Genomic DNA, 20,930 nt, shown 5'->3' with positions numbered 1-20,930 from the left:
TGATAGTTAAACAGTTTGGCCAAAGCCTTCAGTGAATGATGAATATTTCAACCATTTATTTCTGGTTTCTACCTTTAAGGGGTTACCAAGCACTCGTGCACAGTATGATAACCATCAATTCAATCAATTTGACGTCCACAGATTAAATAACACAGAAGACACAGATGTGCAGGTAACTATTAATGGACGGGCTTTGTTCTCTTTGCTAAAAATAAATTTAACTGTTGCGCAACATTTAAGGCCGAAGTTACATTTCCTTGCAGAAAGCCTGGATGTTGTTATGATGACGGTCAACTGTCATACAAATGATTGTGATTAATGGCTTATTTGTCTTTTTTTTAATGCATTTTATTCTACTCTATTAATAGTTTGATCATAGACCTTATGTAGGGGAACATATATATACTGTCTTTAAACCCCCTGCGGTGTCGGTAAACCAAATCCATGATGTTAGGTTAGGTTAGGTTAGGTTAGGTTAGGTTAGGTTAGGTTAGGTTAGGTTAGGTTAGGTTAGGTTAGGTTAGGTAGTTACTTTATTAATCCCCGAGGGGAAATTTTTTTAATGTTAAAGTCAACAAATGATCCTTTGAAATCTGGTTGGATGAACATTAGTAACTTCAGTGTTTAGAGATAAACAGTTGATGGAGCCACTATAAAAAACATTATAGCTTCACTTTCAGCTTTGTTTTACCAATACTTGTTGAATCTTATGTATCTTATGGCAAACAGTGTATTTTGGCATAAATGATGTGTTGATAATGGTGCAAAACTACGTGAAAATGCATAGTTTATAGTTTGATAACTGCACACAAACCTACGGGAATAAGTCGTTCTTCACTCGTGTGCCATTAAACCACAGTCGAAGAAGTTTGACAGAAGTTTCCAGTGAGACTGTGTTGAGTATATTAAACATTCAGTGTAAAATGCCAGGCTACTCTGAGCAGAGATTTTTGGTCTTTTTAATTGGTGTTATTAGGCACAGCGGAGACGTTTCTCACTGCAGGGCCGACACCACCGAGGTTAGTCTGGCATTTTCACTAGATATCATTATTTTATTTTTTTTTGATGGTTGTTGGGGAAAACCCAGGTGGAGCGATAGATCAGCAGTAATGGCGACAACATGTCCGGTTAATGGAAAGAAGAGAGGATCTCTGCGATAGTAACTTCTGCAGAAAGGGAAGTGGCGACGCGGAGACGAGTAAAAAAAAAAAAAAAAATCCATTAATACAACTTTCATGATGCAGGCCGGTCTCCCGGGAATCAGCAAGTCAAAGAACAACCAAAAGCTGCCGGGGATTTGGACACTGCCGTGAAACCCAGGGGACGCTGTGGATTATACCGCTTAACAAGCTCATGAACTAATACCTTAATTAATACCTTTGTTGTTTTACCTGAGAAAACAAACGATCCCCATCTTCCGGTGAATATCTCGCTTTCTTCGTGATAAGTTGTATTGTTGTCTGAAAAACTTAGAGAACAGTGAATTTTTTTTTTTTTTAAAGAAATATTGTTACACCTTGTTAACACCTTTCGTTACTACTCGCTAGCAGCGGTAAGATTTATGTTTTGTTTTGGCTTACGCAGCAACATGTTGGGAGCCGGGTGTTGATTAGTCGTGTTTCTGCGCTGCACTTCCCCCAGAGATAACCTGTCAATCAAATCAGTAAGTGATGCTTTTTGACACCTGCTGGTTATACTATGAAGGGTTTTTATTTTTATTTTTACCTCCTGATTCGACGGCAAAGAACGATCAAAACTGGAAAAAGTCCAACGCTCACAATGAACTGGCTTCAGAACTAAAAGCAGAACGTAAAAAAGAAAACTTTAGCTGTCATGCGGTTTAGAGGGGGAGAGTGTAAACCAGCATACTTTCTGTTGCATCACATACATACCACGAGTACATCAGTTTGGCTGAGAATCGTCCTAAAGCACGATTTTGTTAGCCGAGTTGAAACTGTGGTTTTATCTACGCGAGTAAAGTTTGGAAGTTTGGCAGAATCCAAAGAAAAGGTGTCGGCAGAAGATCTCAAATCGAACCATCGCAGCGTTTGCTGACGCGACTTAATATGCTAAAACAACCTAATTTGCTACGCAGCATTTGTTTGTTATTTAATTCTTTTTTTTAAAATTTTATTTCATCAAACGCTCAATATGAACCAAAGAAAAATCAAATACATCCAGTTGGCTGCGATGTTTTAAGAATCGCCTCGTTGTTGGTGTTGCTGTCCGGAGGTGAACTCCACCTGCAGAGTTTTATCTTCATTAAGGGAAATCTTTATCAGTTGTTTTGTTTTTTTGTTGTTGTTGTTTTTTTGCTGGTCGACAACTTCACCTCCCTTTTCTTTCTTTTTTTTTTTTCCGATAACAAACGAGCGGGCACGGCGTCACAGTGTAAACCCGCGGGCGGCGGCGGCGGCGGGGGACCCCGATGTTGTTTCTCATCCATATTCAATCCCTCCGAATCGGGGATGGCGACATATGGTTGGTACTCGCGCTACATCTCCCCCTCCTCTGTACAACAGATACAAATTCAGAATTGGATTTAACACTTCAATTCCCCACTGACCAACAAGGCTGACACAATTACTGTGCCGGAGATGCCGCGCGCACACACACACACACACACACACACACACACACACACACACACACACACACACACACACACACACACACACAACTGGTGTAATCCAATTAGAACCCAGCCAGTGTTCATGCTGGTGTATGTGTGTGTTCAAGAGGCAGTTTTTCTTTTCTTTTTTTTTACGAGAAAATTCATAATGCAAAAGTTTTCGTGATGTCTCTGTTTGAAACGGAGGAACGTTTGAATCGGACTCGAGCATAATGTTCTCGCTAAGTACGCCCGGCTGGTGATGTCTCCCTGGGGGGGGGGGGGGGGGTCAGTGATCAGGAGCCACACGTGACCTTTGACTTTTTAAAACTATATGTTGAGAATAGCTTCTTCTCATGTAGCTTCTGGTCCTTTTTTTGTTGTTGTTGTTGTTGGTTTTTTTTTTTCTATTCCCAGTTCGACAAAATCCATTAAAAGTTGTAGCTGATTTTTTTTTCTCCACAGCAGCATAAATAATATAAATAAAAGAAGAAGAAGAAGAAGAAGCTCCGAGTCTTGAATGCCAACGTGATCGTACGAGTTACACACGAAACAACCACGTGCGCGTCTTGGCTATTAATTACCAAACAAAGTTTGCGTTTTTCTTTTTTTATGCGAGTGCGTTTCCTCGAGGGCGTCGCGGAAAACACGCCGCGTCCTCGAACGCCCCTCGTGCCCCTCCCTCGGAGATAATCGGGGAGGCGGTGGATCAATACCGTCTTTGAATCGATCTTAGGAAGACGTTGTCAGATAACGGGGAGGACGGGGGGGGGACGGAGGGACGGAGGGACGGGGGGAGGGGGGAGGGAGAGGGAGAGATCCAGATAAACACAGAAATGTGCTGATTAAGCGAACTTTGACAGCCTCTTGCTGTTTTACATCCACTTTCTGTTAATCCCCGACGGCGGCAGTCGGGTTTACGGGAGAATAAAGAGCACCCAAAATCTACCAGCGCACGCACACACGCACACACACACACACACACACACACACACACACACACACACACACACACACACACACACACACACACACACACACACACACACACACAGAGTTTTAATAGCCGTGTGACTTAACGGCCGGTGTGCGGCTCGTACCGACTCCAAAGTTCAGTTGGGTTCTTAAAAGTCACCGCGGAGCGTCGAGGACGCCGTTAAGGAAATGTGCCGCCGAGGCGTCAGCTTGGGTTTCACAACATTACATCACCTGTCTTAATTGATCCGCTTGTTTGGGCTCATTTCATACCTGCATGGAAGTGCTGATGAAGGGGGTCTGTCCCCCCCCCCCCCCTGTGTGTGTGTGTGTGTGTGTGTGTGTGTGTGTGTGTGTGTGTGTGTGTGTGTGTGTGTGTGTGTGTGTGTGTGTGTGTGTGTGTGTGTGTGTGTGTGTGTGAGGCAGGTATTAGCCCTGACAGATCGCACTGTTAATTGCTAATTGTGTTTCTCATTAGGCGCCGGGGTGACAGGTGTTGTTAGAGTGTTGTGAGTTCTTCTCGGCGCCCTCCCGTGAATTGCGCCTCGCCTCGCCCGCGCACCACATCGCCGATCCGCTCACTAATGGTTCCCCCGAGAACTCCCATCAGGCCCCTGGGCTCGGCTGCAGCGAGGCAAGGGGCGGGGGGAGGGAGGTGGAGCGGGGTGGGGGTGGGGTGGGGGGGGTGCTTTAGATACTGTGTAGCAGCAACAGCCGCATTGGGAGCGATCTCCCCCGACAGACAAGCTTTTTGTCAACTGGCACTTCCTGTTTTTTTTGTGTTTTTTTTTGTCACTTTAGATTGAGAGCAGCCAGTTGAACACAACATGCTCACAAAGTCGTCTTTGCATTTCGTTTACTCACATTTTGCTGTAACAACGAGACGTTCACGTGACACCAAATTATGACTGTAATCCCCCAAAAACGACGTCGCTTAGGATGTAAACATTAGCGAAACAAAACGTTAACCTGAAGGAGAAAGCTGCAAAATAATAACTTTCACTTCAAAATGTTTCTTTCCCGGCGTGCAGCTGGTTCCCTTCAGTTTACGTCACCTCTTTCTTTCCTCCTTTGGAAAATGTACTTTGTCATTTCATTATTTTTCATCTTGAGAGTGAAGAAATGAGATTACAAAAGTCAAACAACTTTTTTTTTTTTTTTTTTTTGGGTGGAGGGCGGGAGAGGGGGAGTCGGAGGGGGGAAGGGGAGGGGAGGGGAAGGGCACACTTGATTTAAAAAAAAAAAAAAAAAAAACCAAAAATGGGGTCACTTCGTCACCCGCTCCACTCACATCTGAGACATGTTTAATGTCCTTAAGACCACATTTACTTCCACATTACAAGACAGAGAGGCTTCTAATGTAATGCACGTTAAAAAAAAAAAAATAAAAAAAAAGTGCGGCATTCATATTTAAAACTCCACTCAGCCGCTTGAGCACAGCGGGGTCGATGATTTCCAGTCGTGTACTCACTCGGGACAATGAAATATGAAAGCATGAGCTGTTTTATTGGATGCGGAAATTTGCATCTTAGACCATCGGCGAAGGCACAACTTGTGTCTCGGTGAAGACCCGATGTGCTTCGAGGGGAGGATAATGGACTTCTGCTTCAGTTTTATTTATTTGTTTTTTTTTTGTTAGATTTCCCAACAAAAACATTTGCACTTGCTCATCACCAGAAAAAGAAGAAGACTGTGGTGTGAAATGCTCGAACAGTGAGCTATTTTGTAATGTTTTGTTACATTACTTCTTTCCCAGTTGGTACAATTTGTTGTGAATTCGTCTTTATGTCATATAATCACAGCAACAGTGAACGTAACCCCCCCCCCCAAAAAAAAAAATAATAATAATAATAAACACTGCGGAGTTTTTTTTTATTCTGTTGACTTCCACCCTATTTTGAGCACAAAATTGCAATGAACTTGTTTGTATTTTGGGTTCTGATGCCAAAACACACCAAAACGATTTACTTTTACCGAATTGTTTCCAACCGTTCATCCGAGCTGGCGTGATAGCGTGCGAGGCGTTCAGGGAACGACGGCAAAGTGCGAGCTTTTAGCGCTAAAGTGCACGTGAGGCTTTTTAAGTGACGCTACAAGAAATGGACTCACTCCCTCAAAACCGCACGCAAACTGAAAATTTGTACCGCCGATCTGTGATGTCATTTCCTGTCTCTTAAGTGTCATTCGGGAACTGGTGTCAAAATCAACGTACAAGCATGGCAAACTTTTAAAACGACATCCAGCCTCGCTGCTTTTTAAATACGAAGGAATTCAGCAGCAAGTCGCAGGAAAAGTTGTGTAAAGTTGTGACACTGAAAACAGATCATTCTTAACATTTGTAATATTTGAATGATTATTCGAGGCTGTTGTTTTTATCGTGTTGCATGATATAGAAATGCTACTTCTTTTTTTTTTTTTTTATTGTACACCTTCTACCTCTGTTTCTGTTTATTGAAGAAATTATATGGATCCCATAAAAAGGCCGATCCTCCATCATAACCTCCCTCCCTGTCTGTGCAAATTAGCTTTAAGATTATTATTCTTTAATAATAGGATCTTTGTTTTGGGGTAACTTAATTAAAACACATTCGCTGTCGGCAGCTGGACGGTCAAATGAGGGCTTGATGCTTGAATTTAGGAGTCTTGTGTTCATTGTGATTCTCGGTTCAACAGTGGCTCATCGACAACAACGGAGGTCAACGGCTCCTCGTCTCAGTAGGATCAGTCCATTGTTGTTGTTTTTGTTTGTCCTTTCATAGGATCCGTTGACACCGAGTAAACCTAGAGTTGCACCAGACTTTAGCTCCATAAATCAGAGTCGACAATTAACCACACAGACGAACCGACATTTAAAAAAAATAAAATAAATAAAACCCCGAAGGTTCAGGTCACCATCTAACTTGCTTACAATTTCCAAAAAAGTCGTTTGAATGTAATTTCTCGTCGTCTCGCCAGAACTTTACACTCATTTCCGCTTGTTGTTGAACTTTACAAAAGAAACTTGCCTCTATGTAATAGAATATTCTGCACTGGGGGTTGATTGTTTTGCTAATTATTATTTCTGTACAGGCCCTTGTGTACCTGCTTGGCAGGCTTCTTCCTCTGTTGGGCCTTGTTGTTACCGGCTACTAATTACAGCCCGAGGACTAGCGGCCTCTGGACGGCCAGGTTTTCTAGCGACCCCCCCCCCCGTCCCCACCCCCCTATGGTTTTTCACCTGCCCGTCCCTCGTCGCTGCTATTAGCTCAGCGTTAGCTCCACTTGGCAGCTGTTATGAGCCTGGGTATTAACGTCTCGCTGACTCACCGTGATGCCTCAGATAAGCGCCCGTGACAGCACCCGTGTGGATTCGGTTCATTGTTCCGGAGAGCTCGTGGGGTTTCGACTGCAACTCGGAGCGCTAATAATAATAATTACCCCTCTGAAGACGGGCGCCGGGGTCCCTGCTCGCAGAACCGTGTTTACAGTCAACTCCGTCCGGGACCCTGAGCGCTGATAAGGGCTTCGGCTCAAGGGATGGTTGATTTCTTTTTCTTTTTTTTTTAACTGTGGAGTGAGATCCAGCTCAGTGTTGTCGGTCTGTGAAAGTGAAGCTGTCCCGTGCAGCAATGCAAAAAACGTCAACTCGGCTTTAAGTGTGAGGTTTGACCCCTTCGGACAGAACAGTTCAGTTTTAACTCACACTTTGAAGAAGTTCGAGGCCACTTTGCAAATCACACACTTCTTATTGATGTTATGTGAAACCACCAGGCAGACGTCTGAGCAACCCTAATGACCCCGATACGCCACGGCCAGACATACAGGACAAGAGAAGTCCTGTAACAGCTCATTTTGGAAATTTAGAAAATTCAAAGTTACGTCATCGCTCGTGATAATTTTCACCTGGAATAAAAATAGCTGACCTTGCAGTTTGGAGTCTGCATGTGTTCAGTCACGTTTCATGAAAACTGAGAATAACTTTCATACAAATTTGAACGTGTTGAAAGTCTAATCAAACTCTTAAAAAGCACTTAAATGCAAATAGTAATTCAATATACTAACATTAAATCTAAAACTGTTGTTTTTTTTAAAATATATTTTCTCTCCTTTAATCACTCTTAAATAAACTTCTCTCTCCACAACGACCCTAAAAGAGATCAAATTCAAATCGGTCCCTTCAACACGGAAATTGGACTTCTGCATTTGAATCCATTCATGAGCATTGAACACACACACACACACACACACACACACACACACACACACACACACACACACACACACACACACCGCCCCACCAGCTCCTAACTGGCGGTGGGTTACAGATCTCCGGGGATGTTTTTATTTTTCCACCACACGCAGGAGGTCCGTCCAGCGCCAATTAGCTTATTATCTACGATAACAACTTCACCAACAACCGGAAAATGATTGAATGACTGAAGCTGCCGAGCGTTTTAGTTTTTTTGACTCCGAATCCAAGGAGACGAAACCTCTGAGCGGAGCAAACCACTTCTAATGGATGTCTGTATTAATGATAAGCTGTCAGTCTCCACTTATATATCAGCCAATTCATTATTTTATATATATAAGGATCTTCATGCACGCTGCTATCGAATTCGTTGGCTAGTTTCCACAAAAACAATGAATTGTTCATAAAAAACAGGCAAATTAATTTTACAAAGCCGTCAATACTTTCCTGAAGTTCACCGGGAATATCAACGACCAAATTAAAGAAGTTCATAAAGTCAAACTTGCGTATAAAATGATTGAAATTCAGTTTCCAGTTCAACGTATTTCCAATCGCTCTTCATCGTATCATTACAAATGGATCTGGTATCGAACCGTGAGAGAGACTCGGCCTCGTTCTGGAGGTTGGAAAGCGATTAAATACCAAGAAATGTAAATATGAGCCGTAATGAACACAGATTTGTGAAAAACCTGACGTCACCAGTTTGAAGTGATTTGTGTGTTTCCTCGTATTAATTTGTGCGCAAGTCGTTCCTTTACACGATAAAACCTCGACCTCGTTGTTTAGGAAGCTCCTCCTGCTCGTCAAATAAACCCACACAAACGTTCAGACGCTATTTTAAATTTCCGGCTTTTTTACACACACATATATATATATATATATATATATATATATATTTTTTTATAAGCGATGCAGGAATGTTTCCCTCGGCGGAGCGCCGCTGACACTGATCTGTACATGATCGCCGCTGTCGGCCCGTCGAAGGTTCGCCACCCACTTAGCGAGCCGTCCTGCAGCAGCCGCTGGTGTGAACACGTTGCCGCGGTGATGAGATGTGACAGCAGATCCCCGAGCGAGGCTGAAGTGTCCACACACATCTCCGTCCCCGTCACACACACACACACACACACGCACACACACACACACACACACACAACAATGCGGTCACACTGCAGCAGCAGTCAGCCAGAGAGAGGTGTGTGTGTGTGTGTGTGTGTGTGTGTGTGTGTGTGTGTGTGTGTGTGTGTGTGTGTGTGTGTGTGTGTGTGTGTGTGTGTGTGTGTGTGTGTGTGTGTGTGTGCGTGCGCGCGCGCGCAAAATGCTTGATGTTTTACGAATGAAATGAAGTTGACGTACGTCTTTTGTCCCTCCTCGTGCCGCAGTAATCCTGAAACAGATGACAAAGCAACTCGTCCGTCGATCGTTTAGTTGATCGACAAAAAAATGAATCGGCGACAATTTCGATAACCGATTTCGTTTAAGAAACGAAACCGCTGAACTTTCGGTGGTTTCTGTCCTTTTCCCGTGTTTTTATATCGTTTTGAATTGCAGTTGTTTGTAAATAAGTTTTGTGTTTACAGCTCCACAAAAACACAATTTAAAGATGCTGAGTCGGGTCTATTGTGCATTTTTCTGTAGTTTATTTGTTGTCATATGTTTGATCAGATATTCTTTTATACCCGTGTAGCCTGCTCTTCTACAGAGTGTTGCATTGTGGGTTGCTTGTAGCCTTGATGTTGGTTATCGTTCAAAACCTTTTGATACCGGTACTTTGACTTTGAAAGACTTCTTGAATGACACTTTTATTTATTTTTTAAACACCACTTTTGTATAATCTTGAAATATTATTCAGTTAAAATTTAAGGTTGTTTTTTTTTTTACCACAGACTGTATTTAAAAATGTTCGTAGCTTCCGGGTCTGAAAAATGAGGCTTTAAAGTGCAATACCACCAACGGCCTCTAGGGGGTCAATGACTTTTTGATGACATTCACTAAAGTCTCTCCTTCTTATTCGTTTTCTGGGAGTCCATCATTAATTAAATCTTTGGTCTCCAAAGGTAAAGAATCTTTAAAAAATGGTTTGGTCCACCAAAGCAGGAGAAGAAATGTGCTTATTGTTCTTTTATTTCCTTCACAAGCAACAATGGTTTTTAATCTGGCGCTGCAGGTATGTCCGAACATCCAGCTGGAACCGCCCGCACTCGACGGATATTGATCATCGGGTCAACGTTTAACCGTATCCAATGATCAAAGACGAACAAACGTCCCTCCCATCTTCCCATCTTCAGTTTTCTGTGCCGCACGAGGCCTGAAATCAGCGCTCGTGACTCCGCGAGGAGCTTCGGATCGACTCCAAGAGCGATTTGAGCCTCAGAGGAACCGACCGAACGATGGTTTGATGGGGCTCGGAGCGGATCTACTTCCTTCACGCGTTCCTCCTCCCTGATCCTTTACCTGACTTCACGTCATTTATCCTATCGGCCCTCACCTAGCCGAGGACCCCTTCCTCCCTCCCTCCTCCCTCCCTCCCTCCCCCCTCCTCCCCCCCTCCCACCTCCTCGTCCTCACACCGCCATCAAACAACAGTCCATCTCGCTTCCACCCTCTCTCCTTCCAGCAAACACTGTTTAAACAACCCGGTAAACATGTCTGTCTTCATTCATTACCCCGCTTCTCATCATGATCAAGCCTCCCGATTTAATGAGGCAAATAGATATTTCTGCGGTGATTGTCTCGCTCTCCCACAAAGTATTAAGACTATTAAATGGACACATCTGTTTTTAATTAGGAGCTAAAGTCACCTCGACGCTGCCTTCCATGTTAATGGACTCTGATTCCATCAAGGCTCCCTTCAGCCTGACAAACAATGCAGTGCGGTGTGGTTTGCAGTAAACAAAGGGCTGTGGATGTGATAAGGAGGGAGGGAGGGGGGGGGGAGGAAGGGGTGGTACTGATACTCTCAGGCCACACAAAGATAAGATGCATTTATCTTTTCATTTCAAATATCTAAAAGTCATACACGGTCGTCACTTAATGCAAATATTCAGTCGCCTAAATAAATAAGCTCGGCGGAGGCCCGAGGTTTCAACCTGTTCAGAGTTCGATTCATTCAGCCGTCGTTTCGTGACGTCTAATCTGAGCGAGACGGTTCGCAACGGGCAAAATAATCCATCAATAATTCCTCCTCTCGTGAAAAACGGCTCACGTTCTCCGTTTCATAGAGAAACGAGCTGCAGCTCGCAGCGACAGAACGTCTCTGAAGGTCGACGGTTGGAGAGTTTTGTTCCCGTCACGGTACAAAGTTTGAAGTTTATACACAGTTTTTGTACGTGGAAAAAACACGAGCTGCAGCGGCAGCGTCCTCCGAGGCCGAGTTTTAGAAACGACAAGAAAAAGGGTTGTCACCTGACGCTCCGGAGACGTCGCCATCCGTCGCCATCCGTCGCCATCCGTCGCTCCCCCCGCGAGCCTCCGCGCCTCGTCAGCGTTTACAAACAGCGCGTCAAGGTAAAGGTTAATTTCTGACTTATTTTGTTATTTATTTTTATAACAAAAGTGCCATATGCTCAAGAGTGTCTCCTCACGTAGGGGGAGCTGCAGTGCATTGTGGGGGAGCGCGTTCCCACATTCCCCCGGCATGGAAAGGAGGGAAAAGAGGAAAAAAAAAAAAAATAGGAAGTGGGCAGGTGTGATACTCTGGGAAGGCAGCTCCCAGCAGAATAAGACATGATTAGATGGAAAACTCATGAGCAGCTTCAGGGGTGGGGTGGGGGGTGGAGGGGAGGTGGTGGTGGGGTGGGGGGGCAGAGAGAGAGACTGAGCTCGACCTGCCATCTGGTGGAGATCCCGATAAAGTGCACGTTCAGATAGAAATCTTTTTTTTTTTTCTGTTCTGCGTTTCAGCAACTTTTAACGAGCAGAAAACAAACGTGGGCTTCACGACGAGTCGTTTCCGTCTGATTGGTCCTCAAATCAGCACGACATCACCAGAACCAATCACTCCGCCTTCTCGGTGGGAACATCCATCCATCATCCGCACAGGAAATAGTCTGCACCTGTTTTCCAGTCGCACCGTTCGGTGTCCCGCTCGAGGACACTCGGGCGAGTGGGCCGGAGGAGTCGGGGAATCGAACCAACGACCTTCACGGTCTGTTGGTTTGAATTTAAGGGTCGGCCTACTTCCCGGAGCGGTGAACATTGCGGATCGTTTTCCAGTTGTCGGTCTGACCCCGTGTGTTGCCACGGAAACGGAGATGGCACTAACGAACACAAAAAAAACCAACAAAAAAAGTTGTATATATTTTGAGAGACCAAATTTTGCCCCACAACACGAACACGTTTTGAGTGACGAAGGACTTTTAACTCGTCGTGACTGAAGGAGTCAGCCAATCAGAGCCCTCGTTGTGGGCGTGCCCTGTTAACGATTCGCCGTGTCAATCATCCCGTGTGTGGGTTGAAGCTGCAGCTACAGTCCTGCAGCTTCTCGCCCGTCATTACACTTTAATGACATCTTTTTATTTTTCCTTATTGACAGGACAGCGATGAGGTCATCGCGCCCTCTCGCCCTCCTCGTGGGAACATCGCCTGATTTAAGAATCACTTTCGGGGACGGGGAGTCGTGGTTTTTTTGTTCCTACCTCAGAAACTACCGCGACTGTTCGTGAGGCGATCGTCTACCTGCGGAGACATCTGGCCGTCTGAAACGTGCTGACGGGAAAAACATGAAACATTAAAACAGGTCACGGCTTTATTTAGACGAGGAAACGCTGTGTGGACATTGTGGGGGCGGATGGGGGAGGGGGGGTGAGGAGGGAGGGGAGCTGATGTGTGCAGCTGTGTGGAAGCATCTGACTCCCCTCCCCCCTCCCCCCTCCCCCCTCCCCAACCCTCCCTCCTCCCCGTGCAGCTACCATGTTTTTTCCTTATTAAACAACGCTCCTCTTTCGCCACCAGGTGGCAGCAGAGGATCATATTTAACTTTGAAGTAAAGCAGCCTGCATCAGTTTATTATTATTATTATTATTGTTGTTGTTGTTGTTGTTGTTAGTTGCATTGCACGGTATAAAAATGATAAATTTGGACCCAGAGGAACATTTGTATGATGCATACTGTGCTTTTAGCCAAAAATACAACTTCTACTATAAAAAAAAACCTGTAATATTTATGTCATACTCAAAACAACAGTCTTGTTTCACATCTTTTTTAAAAAATGTATTTATTTACTTTCCTTACAAAGCAGTTTACCAAATGAAACAGTTTTGGCAAACACAAGGTAATGTGATTACAGTCTGAAAAGTCTACCACATGTCCCGCTGTCACCTTTCTCTTGACCTCTCCGTGACCTCTCCGTGACCTCTCCGTGACCTCCGGCTGTGTTTCAGGACGTGGAAGCTGGTCGCCGGTGTTTCTTCTCTCGGCGGGAAACTTTCCGCTCGTGAACTCGCCGAAGGCCGCCGTGCGTCAGGATGATCGATGCCGCGCTTCCTCCTCTGCTTCTCTTCATCCGACGCGTGTGTGTGTGTGTGTGTGTGTGTGTGTGTGTGTGTGTGTGTGTGTGTGTGTGTGTGTGTGTGTGTGTGTGTGTGTGTGTGTGTGTGTGTGTGTGTGTGTGTGTGTGTGTGTGTGTGTGTGTGTGTGTGTGTGTGTGTGTGAAACCGCTAACTGGCAGCGATCGGTCGCTCATTGAGTTTGAAGGCGAGTTCAGGCCCGTGTGAAGGAATCCATCAAATACGTACGACTATAAAAAATTAAATAAAAAAAACCCCGAGTCGATTAGCGCGCCGTCATGTTGACGAATCCGTTTTTGTTTGTTTGTTTGTTTGTTTGTTTGTTTGTTTGTTGTCGTTTTGGTAACTATTACGTAGGAGCCAAGTAACCCTGTGGTCGTTGTGGGAAGAAGTGAATTACGATGTTGGGAAACGCGATGAAGCCTCGGAGGCCTTTAATGGAGCCCGAGTCACTCGGGAGAGAGAACTTGTTCACGTTTTATTTTTTTTACCGAATGATCGACGGCGGTGTTTATAAAAAAAATACAAAAATAAAAGAAGGCTTGAAGTTGTTGAGACGGAAGCTGACGGGGCCTCAAACGCTGTTTATGTCTGTTGCGCAAACACCAGTTTCATAGACTTCCTCTTTTTTTTTCTTCTTCTTCTTCTTAACAAATGGTTATTGTACCATACTGCCCCCCTCCCCTCCCCCCTCCTCTTTGGGTTTTTTCCCACTCAAACAATGGATCATAACTCAAGACAGGATCCAGCTGCTTCAGCAATTACATTAATATCTGCCCCCCCACCCCCACCCACACACACACACACACACACACACACACACACACACACACACACACACACACACACACACACACACACACACACACACACACACACACTTTATCGGCTCTCTAATCAAGTCGAAAGGGAAACTCAGCCGATCACCTCTTTGTAACGGGATAGCTCACTACCTGTCACACACACACACACACACACACACACACACACACACACACACACACACACACACACACACACACACACACACACACACACACACACACACACACACACACGAGAGGCGGCTCGGAGCAGAAGGCTGCCGGCGTGCCCGTGAGCAAGGTCAGGTTACGTCATCCCTCTGTCACTCCTCCTACTTTTGTTTTGTTTTGTTTTTTAGAGAGAGCGAGAGAATATAGTTGTGAGTTTGTTTGGTGGTGACATCGCCGTGGTGACATCGCCATGGTGACATCGCTGTGGTGACATCGCCGTGGTGGCTTCGCTCCAGAAAAGCTGAGGCACAATGTTCAATGGCAAGAACAAGAACAAGAACAAGTCGTTATTGTGTCACACGCTCTGAGAAACGCTGCGGGACATTGTCCTCAACAACAGGTCATTCAAGTCCACTTCCTTCCTGAAACCCCCCCCCCCTCATCCTCGCCTCCTCCCCCTCCCCCCCTCCCTCCTCCCCCCACACACACACACACACACAACAGCTTCACACATTGATGATGTGTTGGAGTTAAAGGTTCTTTAAGTTCATCTGCTGAAGGAGGGAACATGTTCATGAACGTTAAAGCTGTGAGACGACTAGTTTAGTTTAGTTTAGTTTAGTTTAGTTTAGTTTAGTTTAGTTTAATTGAGCATAAAGAGTTCAAGCAGCATAACGTTTTAAAAGATAAAACAAACTAGTTTAAAGACTAAACTACAAATCAAATAAAACTTCAAAATGATCAAATTCTTATTGTGGTACATTTTATTTTTGTCAGGTTTCTACTAAAGGTGACTTCAGTGCCAATCGGTCAAGTCCGATTCGCCGCTCGTCCAAATATGGTCGCAGGAAGTAAAAAAAAAAATAAAAAAAATCTAAACTCGAGTCTTGAGAACGACACCGATGAATCGGGCGGCTTCACGGCCGTTCGCTTTTTTCTAACGGTTGGAAAAAAAACCTGAATAAAGAAAAAAGAAAAAACCTGCTCTCCCTTCACCAGGATTATTTTTATAAATAATATTTACGATCAAAAAGGAATTTTCCGCCTCGTCATCTTTTGTTGTGAAATCACAACTCGGCTGCTCGTCTCGACGAGGTGTTCCTGCTCGTCAATAGAGATCGATAGACCCGAAGGTCGACGAGGTTATCGATCGTTCAAATGAACGTTCAGAAGCGGCTGTAACGTTTCCTCGTACCGGCCTTCAGCGGATTAAAGGTCCTCTTTGATTTTCATATTAAAGGTCCTCTTTGATTTTCATATTAAAGGTCCTCTTTGATTTTCATATTAAAGGTCCTCTTTGATTTTCATATTAAAGGTCCTCTTTGATTTTCATATTAAAGGTCCTCTTTGATTTTCATATTAAAGGTCCTCTTTGATTTTCATATTAAAAGTCCTTCTCCTTTATTCCAACCTGAATAATCGAACGATGCTCAGCTCGACGTTTTAATCAAATTGGTTTTGAATCATAATATGATGAGTAATTCTGCCTTATTTATTTATTATTAACAAACGGGCCGCCGCGGTTCACGTTTACTGGATTTTAGATTTGAAACCACTTCCTGTGGATCTCCAAAATAAAAGCACCGACTTTTCCTGACGAACAGGCGATAACGTGAATAACTCCTCACAGGCCGTTTGTTAGTGAACTTCACGAACGTGTGTGTGTGTGTGTGTGTGTGTGTGTGTGTGTGTGTGTGTGTGTGTGTGTGTGTGTGTGTGTGTGTGTGTTTCACTTTCCCCCAAAAAATCAAAGAGCAAGAAGAAAAATAAAAAAAAGTTCCTTTATTTTCTGGATATCTTCTTTTTTTTTGGGTGAATCCTGGTTTTCTGAATCAATAAAGTTGGAGAGTGAACAAATATTCTGACCCAGAAACATGTTCACGCTGAATTATCCTTTAAAGGGCGTTTAAAGACTTCCTGTTCAAATATGGAAGTCAAGAGTTCCACGGAGGTGAAATCAATTATCAGTTCAAACCATAAAGAAACGTTTGGCATTTTTGCTTCCTGTAAATGAAATGAAATGATTATTTTGTGGATGGATTTAACGATGAGCGCTTTCAGCTCCGCGGGAGAAACGGGAAGTCGTTTAAAGGATCTGACTTGAATTGTGGTTTTGTCAATAGCAGCGTTTTCATAAATAAATCAATAGATTATTATTTTTGTTTTGTTTTTAAGGCATCATCGTTGTTGACCTTTTTATTTTAATTGCTTCAAATATCGGAGACGGTCAGCGTTTTTGGAGCCGTTTTATAAACCAAACTCCAAAACTGTAAGTTTTATTTACTGTTTAATGTTGAATTAGTTTGTTTTTAAGTAAATCTTTAGGTACAATGCATTTATTAAGCAATTTTATTACCATTTATTTTAAAAACAAATTGTGTGGCCATATATTTACTTGACAGCGTGACTGATTTAACTGCTCCTCTTTTTTTTCTTTCTAAAATTCGCATAGTTTATTTTCCGCCAAAAGGGGGCGGAGCCAAAGTTCCTGGATGTGCCGGTGCGATGGATGCGTTGTTGTACTAACTAGTACTGAATATGCACACGGTTCCACCAGCTACAGTCTGTGAACACGGTTGAGCAAATTTATAAGAGCGATTTACAGAAAATATTTTGAGCATTTTTTTTGTCAATCTTTTTTGAATTTAAAAAAAAAGTTGAAAGAAATCAAACGAATTGAGAAAATCTTCTACTCAAGCTGCCAGAATAGAAAAAGAGTCAGAGTCTAAAAGTTTGAAGTTTGTTTTTTATTTTTTTTACTTACAAGAGACCTCGTCTTTCTTCACTGTCTCTCCAGCCTCCCCCCCCCCTCCCTCCCTCCCCCGAACCCCAGCGACCCGCTTGAAGTCTTCTCGGCTGACGTAAACCGAAAAGTGTCGTCTCGGCCTTTTTTTGTTTTACGTTCTTGTCCAAACATTTCCCGCTCGACTCGCCACCGAAGTGCCACCGCTCTGCTGTAAACACCGCGGGACGGTGATTTAAGTCTGGGGGGGGGAGGGGGTGCATGTCCAAACCCCCCCCCCCTCCCGGCCTCTCTGATTCACTCCAGACCGATGTTTACGGTCCAAAAAGCGACTCTCGTATTGTTTCTGTAATAAAACCTTTAAAAGCTTCAGTCTCCACTTCGAGCTTTTGTTTTGACATCATGTTATTTCGTCGTCACGTTTCGGGCGATAAAAAACGTCCCAACAAACGACTTCTCATCCCGAGTTTTCTAAACTAAACCACTTAAAGCCGTTCACCCACCAAGAAGTGCGTCGTTAACTCCATTTTTTTTTTTTTTTTTTTTTTAAGCTTTAAGGAACGATTTGTTTTGACTAGAAGGTTTAATTTATGTTTTACATTGTTTGTGAAAAGACCTGCAGGATTTTCACGTCTATTTTTTATTATTTTTTTTTTAACAGCACACAGAGAGAGAGAGAGAGAGAGAGAGAGAGAGAGAGAGAGACCTCGGTTTGAACCCTCCATAAAAGACCTCTCGCTGTACGAGCACTCAGCGACACGCTAAGGCTCGTTAAAAAGCTCTTCTTAAGATGCGTCGGGGGGCCGTTCGGCTCGGTTTACAGGTTTACTCACGTTTATCCGTCTGTCGAGCGGCGGCGGCGTTGGTTGGTTCGTTCGGCGGGTCGAGAGGAACCGTTAAAGGTTAACGAGAAAAGTGATTTCATATGCAAACGGGTAAAGGTAAAAAAAAACTAAAAAAAAACGGGTTTTTCACAGCCTTTCATTTGGTTTAATGTAGAAATTCATAACTTTGAGGTTCCCTGTGGTGTGTGTGTGTGTGTGTGTGTGTGTGTGTGTGTGTGTGTGTGTGTGTGTGTGTGTGCGCGCGAGCTGAATCTTTATTAAAAAAAAAAAGCTGGAGGCGTCTCTGTCCTTGAAAATAAATAATCACATCCTTGTGTGGTCGTGCGCAGCGAGCGTGATATATATATATACTTATATATATATATATATATATATATATATAAATATAAAACCCCCCAAGGCACTGTTCTAAAGGCTCCGGGCTTTAATGTGACTCGGGATGAGAGCAGCGTGGCTTCTGATTGGCTGGATTCGAAACCATTAGTGAGGAGCCGTATTTAATTCTTCTTTTCTTCTTCCTTATTCAGTTGGAGCAAGAAGGAAGTAAACAAAAGTGAAGCAGCGTAATGAACTTACACGACGTTACTGCTGCAAATGGTCAGCGAGCGGCGGCAGAAAGGGGGCGGAGCCAGAGCGGGGAAGGTCATCATTTATTGTCATAAAAAAAACAAAAAAACGACCACACCAGACACACGTGAATCTATCCAACACTGTTTATTCAGAGGTTTTCTTGTTTGACAGGTAGAGATGAGACTTGAAATTACAGTTAAAATGCTTTTTTTCTTTTCTTTTTTCTCTCCATCCTCTCGACAACAGTTAGAAACACGTCGACGCACCGATTCAGAGACGGCTCGTTCCAGATCCGCAGAAAAGTGTGGAAAAGAATAAAAAAAACAAAAAAACATAAAACCGGAGAAAACTAAAGTTGAGTTTTATTTTTTTCTCAGCTGCAGTTCATGAATGTTTTATTTATGCGAGTTGGTGAGAAGATGTGAAGTTAGTATGTTTTACTGGAGATAGTTTATGAAGAAGACGTTCTGCAGGTGTTTGAGAAGAACGTGTTTATTTTTCAAGCACGAAGGTAAAAAGTTTTTGAACGTTTAAAAGCTTCTCAAATTTCTAAATTTTCTACTTCCCTTGATTTTAAATTGTATTGAATTGAAAATTAATGTTGGTCAGGGAATGTATTAATTTTAATTAATATGAATTTATTTGGTCAAATTGGAATTGATTGCTTTGATTTAGATTTTTCGACCCCGCTCGTTAAACTACGTCACCGTTTCCCTTCGCAGTCTTTAAACTTTGTAAGTTTTAACTTAAAATGCGTTCTCCCACCAGACGATGTGAAAGTGAATCGGTGAACAGGAGGATTCACGTTTTTTATTTTAAAGACCGTCTTAACTTTGTCTGCAGCGCGAAGCAGGAAATGACGACAATACGGACACACACACACACAAAAAAAAAAAAAAAGCCGTTTAACGACGTTTACGCGCGAAAGAAGAAGAAATAAAGGAAACGTGGACCGAATCAGGAAGATAAAAGGCTCCTGGTGGGATATGAAGGACGGAAGGAAACTTAGTGGTTCAATATCTGCGTGTAAAATAACTGTAAACCTTGTTGACCAGCAGGGGGCAGCTCACATTCAAAAAAATAAGACTTGAGAGCATGAATGTGATTTTGGTGAAATCTGTTAGCACCCTGAAATGGGAGGAGCACGACGCCAAATCAAAAAAAAAGTAACATATTCCCACATAAAATGGTAGAAAACAGGAAATCGTGTTTCTGAATGCGTATTTTTTTTTTTTTTTTCTTTTACTTCATGCACTTTTTGCTGGTTGTGAATTTTTTTTTTTTTGGAGCCTTTGCACCAAAAAACTATCTGGTTGGTCCCTCTCGTCTCGACGTCATCGGCGCTCTTCACCGTCGGGAAAAAACCTCAAATCTTCACCGCACAAATAAAACTTTGACATGTTCATATATCTTTTATAAAATAAATCTTATATTTTTCCAAGTATACAATAATAAAATGATGCACTCTGCAGAAAAAAGGTAACAGGAAAACTCCATATATACACAGAAGGAGACGATGTTGGCAGACGAGAACGTTTTGGACGAGTTCGTTTTTCTTGTAAACAGCTCGTTACTCTCATTCGTGACATTTTCCTCCTTTTTTAGAATATTTTTTATTTTGTTTTTATTTTGTTTTTAAGTCGTCCTTTTTCCTTCTCGTTCCAGTTCCTCCTTTTTGTCCTTGTTACATTCACAGCTCCGGAAAAAAAATTGTGCTTTTAAGGAAAAAATCTCTTCAACAATCCAAGGCTGTTTTTTTTGTTGTTTTGTTTTTCTTTGTTGTCCTCTCCGGTGCCGTCCGGTCCGCTGAGTAGAAGTGAAGAACAGTAGGTGAGCGTTGGAAACGGGTGCCGTGGCTGGTTAGCTCTCTGAGCGGGTCTAAGAGGAGGAGGAGGAGGAGGAAGGGGGGAGGGGGGTCTGAGGGGGGGAGGTCGAGGCCTCGGTGGCGTCGGGCCGGATGTGAAGCTTTCCATTTTTCCCAGCTCGTGTCGGACTCCGGACGTCCTCTGGGACGGCGGGGGCGTTCTTGTTGTTTTTATTGACGGGTACAAGGCAGACGTCTTGAGAGGTGACGGCTGTGTTTGGGAATGTTTCAACGATGGATGCTTTGGGTTCTGAGTTCAGGAGGCGGGAGGAGGGAGTAAAGGTCCAGACGGTGGGGGAGGTGGAGGGGGAGAGGGGGGTCCTTTAGTGGTCCTCGTCGCTGAGCTCCTCCACCGTGGCCTTCTCCGGGATGGCCTCCAGGCTGCGGCGGGCCTTGGACTCGGAGGAGCCGCCCGCCGCTCGGCCCTTGCTGAGGCTGCAGGTGAGCGCTGCGTAGTGGATCTGCTTCAGGTTCTCCTGCACTTCGTTCCTGGCGTGTTTCAGCAGGTCCGCTTGGCCCTGAAGGAGGAACAGAACGGTTCGGGTCAGCGCGGGACGGCGGAGACTTTAGGAAGAAAGTGTTTGTGAAACAGGATTTATTTCTAATCGCTTGT

General features: G+C 43.7%; 1 protein-coding gene and 1 long non-coding RNA gene across 2 annotated transcripts in view; one reads left to right on the top strand and one right to left on the bottom strand.

Annotated features, from left to right (window-relative positions):
• Positions 1–20,930, top strand: part of LOC138633879 (uncharacterized) — a 165,837-nt gene that overhangs the window by 90,422 nt on the left and 54,485 nt on the right. The window lies entirely within an intron of this gene.
• LOC138633871 (inactive phospholipase C-like protein 2) overlaps positions 18,582–20,930 on the bottom strand; it is a 31,241-nt gene continuing 28,892 nt past the window's right edge. The window contains exon 7 of the mRNA XM_069720380.1: positions 18,582–20,835. Within this exon, the coding sequence (XP_069576481.1) occupies positions 20,641–20,835 (195 nt within the window). The 3' untranslated portion in view covers positions 18,582–20,640. The remainder of the gene's footprint in view (positions 20,836–20,930) is intronic.

Source organism: Brachyistius frenatus, unplaced genomic scaffold (assembly GCF_029030835.1).
Source record: "Brachyistius frenatus isolate BFR_SWC_R1_liver_20210118 unplaced genomic scaffold, ASM2903083v1 Contig_239, whole genome shotgun sequence".
NCBI classification, from domain to species: domain Eukaryota; kingdom Metazoa; phylum Chordata; class Actinopteri; family Embiotocidae; genus Brachyistius; species Brachyistius frenatus.
This window is presented reverse-complemented; position numbering and strand designations above follow the sequence as displayed.